Raw genomic sequence first — 6,000 nt, forward strand, 5'->3', positions numbered from 1 at the left:
AAACCTTTTTAATTTTATTTAATTACATTTTGTAAAAATTAATTCGAACAATTTTTGAGTCATTTTGGACCTTTCTGAGGCATTTTGCACCATTTTTAGCGATTTTGGATAATTTTTTAAAAAGTTGTTTTAGACACAATTTGATATTATTTGGATTTTTTTTATTCGTTAGGAAAATTCTGGAGTCATTTTAATCTTTTGGATGCATTTTACTTCATTTTTAAGGCATTTTGGACGATTTGTGAACGTGATACATTCTGACCCATAACAGCTGGTGGCGGTGACGCAATAATTTAACAGAAGAAGAAGAAGAAGAACAAAAGAAGACGAAGAAGAAGAGGAGTTTCGGCAGCTGTATGGAATAGTGTTGACAGCTAATTTTGTGCAATGTACTAATTTAGTAAAACAAAATTGCAGTCCTTTGACATAGTTTTCATGCGGTCGTGATTCAGAATCAAACAGACTCTTTTTTTTGCGTCTGTCAAACCTTCGTGTTTTCAGCGCTAGCTAGTAGGTGGGCTAATGTTGTTAGCCTGACAGCTAGCTTCGAGTGTTAATAGCAACGACACACAAAAACATTATTATTTTTATTTTTTTTAAATATTGCTTTGTCAGACTTTTTGCCTTTTGAGGGGGACGATTCAGGACGTGAGAGCAGGTAAGCGTTGAATTTTCGGCTCTAGCGTTACTCTTTCAGCCTTGTCTGTATTAGCACCAGTAAGTTTAGACTCTCAAGTTACTCATCTGCTGGAGTAATTTAGTTTACAAATGAGGTGACGATAATTTAGTGTCCAGGAAATAAGACAAAGCTTGTATGGAAATATATACTGAACGTAATAATGTCAAAAAATGCCCTCAACTTACAGCATCCCCATCATATCTGTCTGCCTTGACATATACAGAGCTTATAAGAAGTATTCAACCACCTTGGAAATATTTCCCCTTTTCAATAGTGAGTCATGGTCAATTACATTTTACTTACTCTAAACTTGAAATACATTAGGGTATAGGAGCCTTATTTACAACGTGGCTAAGAAAGAAAATCAAAGATGTAGGTTCACAATAGTAAAAATGTTAAAATGCAAAGTTAGTAAAATAATAAAAACTTTAGAGCATTTAAAATTTCAAATCAATCAGCTTAAACGAGAACTGCTGAAAGTAAAATAAGCTAGAATGAGAAACCTAAGGATAATAATGAGTCCAGCTTTATGTTTTTCCAACAGCAGGGTCCTGCAGAGTAATCCAATCATTTAAGCGTGTCCATTAAGGGTCCGCTTTAAAAGACAGCGATAAAGTAATACACGGTGGTCATAAAACATTAAGGGCCTTTTAAATAAATAAGATCCAGTGGCTATTACACCTCACAGAGGGGACTTTAGCATACAAGGTGATGAATATTATAGTTATCAGTAATAAATGTTATTGCTGGGTAATAGAATGAGTCCAAAGGCTGACATGTGAGAAATATCACTAATCAATCAGTGAGTATCATATCTGGTAATCAGCCAGACCAAAAACTAATCGACCCCCTATTTTACATGTTTTTTTTAATGCGTGGTTTGCAGTGGTTATGGAGAGGGATGAGTCGGAGACAAGAACACTGGAGCTTCCAAAATCCAGGCAGAGGGTAAAAGACAAGAGAAAGACAGAGTCTGATGATGAAAGAGATGAAAATGGTGAGTACATTTCTTTGTCACCCGCAAAATTAAAATGCGGGGCTGCGCAGTTATTTTAATTATTGACTAATTATCAAATTGTCAAAGCCCATTGCGGTCCTTGTTTTTCAGCAATGACACAAACAAGCTAAGAATACAGGTATATATGAGATGCTTTACTCAGAAAATATCTGGCGTTTGGCTCACTCTTGGAGACAGCGGAGACTCCTCTTTTCTATCAGATACAATTGTTACTTTGACTACACGCCGTACCAACAACATCCACACATGTTGCTTACCAAATATCAAGGACGTGGACAGAACGGGGAAGAGGTATGCCTGTCTACGTCACTGGTAACTGGCCAATTTAAACTTGGTAGCGTACAAGTCTTATCTATGTTCGGAGCAGTCCCAGCCCAAGAAGATATCTGTAACCTGGAACCGAAAAAAACTCAGTTCAGCTGGACATGAGAGTGTTCTCTGTCTGTCTGAATCCAGCGCTGCAAAACTTTTCATGTGACCTGAATAAACTGTTCTCTGACTGTTTCTTGGAGCGGTTTCAACAAAAGAACTGGGTCAAACAACTTGACAATGCCAGCTCTCTCTATAGATATATTTTTTTGTTTTTGTTGCAGATCACAATTTCACTAACGCCTTTTTCTTTGCAGAAAATATGTCTGAATCTCCACAGGACAGGGCACAGTGGAAAAATGGCTTGGACTCGCTTCATCTACAGAAAAAAGCAGTGGTGGTTTTGACCAGACTCCCTGAATATAAGATCAGCGCTCTGCGGCCACCGACGCCGCCGCAGTTCTACAGTGAAGACGAATCCCTCAGCAGCTCTGACTCCGACATGCAGTGGGAAACAGAAGACGACTCGAGTGATTTAGAATGTTCAGGCCAGAATAATGCACAGAAAAATGGAAAATCAACGAAAACACAGGCATTTCCAGCGAACAGTAACAACGACAATGGTAAAGCCACACACAACATCAACACATGATCACCAGCAGCACTCACAGGTGGTAAAAGAATTTACTTTCTTTCAGTTACTGTCAGACTGCCCTCAAGACGCATGATGTGTCTGATCTCAGGTCTGGTTTATACTTGCATAGGACATTGCTTAAGGACTTTAATGTCACATTTTGTGGGTTTTTTTTTTTTTTAGCAGTGCCAGAAACCCCCTTTATGGTATCATCAGCTTTGGCCCATTGCTCTCATGAAACCACGACGACACGCCCCAACTTGCCAGAAGAAGAAGTCAAAGTGGACATGATCGTCTTGGCCAGGAAGAGACCCATGAGGTGGCAACGGGGGAAAGTGGTGGAAATGCTAACGAAGGGTAAGAAAAAAACAAACAAACCTGCCGCTAACAGAAACGCTTAAAGGAGGCTGTGTTGGCTGTAAAATAATAAAACTCTGATGTAAAGCTGTTAGGGCTGAGATGTTTAGTCAGTCAGTTTAATATCTGATTTAGAAAAATGTTATTCAGTTTATTTTTTGATAATTCTTCATTCATTTTAGTCATGTGCAAATGTGTTTGTTTGTGTGTGTGTGTTTTTCTGTCCTTGAAAATCAGAATAGTTTGGGACATTGGGGACGCCACAGTGGACTCCGTACAAATGTGTAGTTTTGCATTTTACACATTAAGTGATAATTAAGTACTCAAAATGTTTCATGTTTTTTCAATAAAGTAAGAGGTTATTTCCTCTTGAAGACTGCAGCTCTTTTCAACAAAGCAAATTTACTTAAATTAGTTAGATTTGCGGCTGCAAGGTGGCTTGGCTGTTAGCACCGTCGCCTCGCAGCTAGAAGGTTCGCATCCTGGTGAGACACCCGGGATCTTTTTGCATGGAGTCTCCATGTTCTCCCCGTGCAGCGTGGGTTCTCTCCAGGTTCTCCAGCTTTCTCCCACAGTCAGAAACATCCATCCATTATCTATACACCGCTTAATCCTCACTAGGGTGGTGGGGGGCTGGACCCTATCCCAGCCGACTTAGGGTGAAGGCAGGGAACACCCCGGACAGGTCCAGTCAGAAACATGTTGAGGTTAATTGGTGATCCTAAATTGTCTGTAGGTGTGAATGTGAGTGTGCTTGGTTGTCTGTCTCTAAGTGTAGCCCTGTGATAGACTGGTTACCTGTCCAGGTGAACCTGCCTTCACCCTGAGTCAGCTGGGATAGACTCCAGCCCCCCATGACCCTAGTGAGGATTAAGGTGTAGAGATGATGGATAGGTAGATGGATTTTGTTATATTCTAATTGCGTATTGTTGTTCTTTAACTTGTAGTTTAAGTCGCCTGTTGTTTGGTTCTCAAATCGTTGCAAAACTGTTTTGTTTGCCGATGACGAAAACATCCACCGTATTTGAATAGATTTAAGATTTCATCATTTATTCAACATTAGTGACTATTGATGCAGGAAGTTGTTTTACATTTTTATACATATATGTTGTTTTTCTACAGATATAACAGTGTATGATGAGAATCATTAAGCTTTTCACTTTGTTCAGAATTAAGTTTAAATGGCAACAGACAAATTAAATAACTGATGATGGAAGAATGTCTCCTTTTTTCTTTTTTTTTTTAAATGCAGAAAATGGGCGCTTAAAGTACAAAGTTAGTTTTCAAGAAAAGGGCTGGGGTCTAGTATCTGGACACCACATCGCCTTTAACAAAACACCGAAGCTGGAGCAGCTGTACGTCGGCGCCCGTGTGGTGGTTCGATGTCAAGAGAACAAGTTCTGGTTCCGGCCTGGCGTTTTGGTTGAGCTCCCAAGCAGACAGAACCGCTTAAGGTGGGCATTCCAATGTGTCTTCAGCACAATCATACCTCACAGTTTTCTGCACTGCTGAAGGTTTGATCACAGTTTTGTTTTCCAGGTTCTTGGTCTTTATGGATGATCACACGCCGGCCTACGTCGGCTTACCTTTACTTCATCTGGTGTGCAGACCATGTGAGTCGGCTGTTTCATACTCGGAGTGTTTGCTTTTTTTTTACAGAGAGAGCCACAGCCTTTGTTTGTTAGAGATAATTACTGAAAAGAGGAATGTCTGTGGAGATTCACATTATGCAGAATTATGCATCTGAGACGTTAGACTGCAGGTAATTCCACCTGTTGCTTATCCATTATTTATATTATATCAGATGGTGCCTTTATGGTCCGCTGTCAAGCTTTTGACCATGAGTAGACCTTTGGACGAATGAATGGAAGTTTGTTCCAACAAAAGCTTACAGTTTGTGACCTCAGGAGGAATCCAAACTGCATTTTTACACATGTTAAGCTGCACAGTCGACTAGTTTATATGCTTCCAGGCCCAACAGTAAGAGGATTAACAGACGTTTTTGTTTTTTTATTCAACAGTAGAAGATGTCTTAGACGACATTCCGGACAGCCCCCACAAGTGCTTCATGAAACAGTACCTGAAGGACTGGCCGTACCCTCCTCTGAACAAGTACAGAGCTGGTCAGAGCTGCCATGCGGAATTAAATGGAGTGCAGCAGAGGTGTGAGGTGCAGCTGGTAGACGGCAGCTTGATGCAGGTTGTTTTTCAGGTAAGTTTCATATTCACATATTTTATTGTTATGGCTTTTGAGGCATGTATGCATCACATAGAAACAAAGGCACTGAAAACATTGCCTTCCAGGAATAAGCAAATAAATAAAAGTCCCAGTTGAGACGAATGCAATGGTTTTCAAACTCTCCAGAATTTCTCCAGTTTATGAGTTAGAGTATGAGTCCGTTTTCTCACCGGTAGGAGAGCTGATATTTGTCACATCCACACATCGACTGTAGAAACGTGCATTTTGTTATGTAGAAATTTCACAACGAATTGACAGAGATGTAGCATCTGTTACTAAGGACTGTATATATTATTCTCCTGTGGCACTCAGGATAATCAGCACAAGGAGTGGATCTACCGAGGCTCCATACGACTGCAAAGCATGGCTCGGTATTTGGAATGGAAAGAGAGGGGAGAGCCCAAGGATGACTCTGACTGAATGGAGGGTCACTCAGACAGTGCAGTCGTCTGCCAACACCGGTGCCAGTGTCAGTGCGATTTTAAAGACATTCTGCGGGGCAGTTTTTGCACAATCTTGCTGACAGATAATATGTTTGACAGATGATAATGTTGATAAAATCCGTCACCCTGGAGCTACGAGCACTTGGAGTTTTTTGGGAAATATAAAGGGAACTATGTCAAGGCAAAATAAGATTCACTTTATTAAGAATGGCTCAAGCATATGTGCAACATGTTCCAGCCTTTTCTGTTTTGGTTTTGCTTTATTTCATTGTACAAATGTGATTATTGTTTTTTGAATAATAGTTGTGGGCTACAAGGTGG

General features: G+C 40.2%; 1 protein-coding gene across 2 annotated transcripts in view; it reads left to right on the forward strand.

Moving 5' to 3' along the window:
• Positions 1–352: 352 nt before the first annotated feature.
• LOC103356424 (histone-lysine N-methyltransferase SETDB1-B-like) overlaps positions 353–6,000 on the forward strand; it is an 11,463-nt gene continuing 5,815 nt past the window's right edge. The window contains exons 1-8 of one of the 2 annotated variants that reach the window (XM_008280553.1): positions 353–658; positions 1,566–1,676; positions 2,324–2,629; positions 2,824–2,997; positions 4,250–4,451; positions 4,537–4,610; positions 5,019–5,209; positions 5,549–5,996. In XM_008280553.1, coding sequence (XP_008278775.1) covers positions 1,571–1,676; positions 2,324–2,629; positions 2,824–2,997; positions 4,250–4,451; positions 4,537–4,610; positions 5,019–5,209; positions 5,549–5,656 — 1,161 coding nt within the window. In that variant the 5' untranslated portion in view covers positions 353–658; positions 1,566–1,570 and the 3' untranslated portion in view covers positions 5,657–5,996. The remainder of the gene's footprint in view (positions 659–1,565; positions 1,677–2,323; positions 2,630–2,823; positions 2,998–4,249; positions 4,452–4,536; positions 4,611–5,018; positions 5,210–5,548; positions 5,997–6,000) is intronic. The other variant, XM_008280562.1, reaches the window with a different exon arrangement.

The sequence above is a fragment of the Stegastes partitus genome, unplaced genomic scaffold (genome assembly GCF_000690725.1).
Source record: "Stegastes partitus isolate 25-593 unplaced genomic scaffold, Stegastes_partitus-1.0.2 Scaffold6, whole genome shotgun sequence".
Lineage (NCBI taxonomy): Eukaryota > Metazoa > Chordata > Actinopteri > Pomacentridae > Stegastes > Stegastes partitus.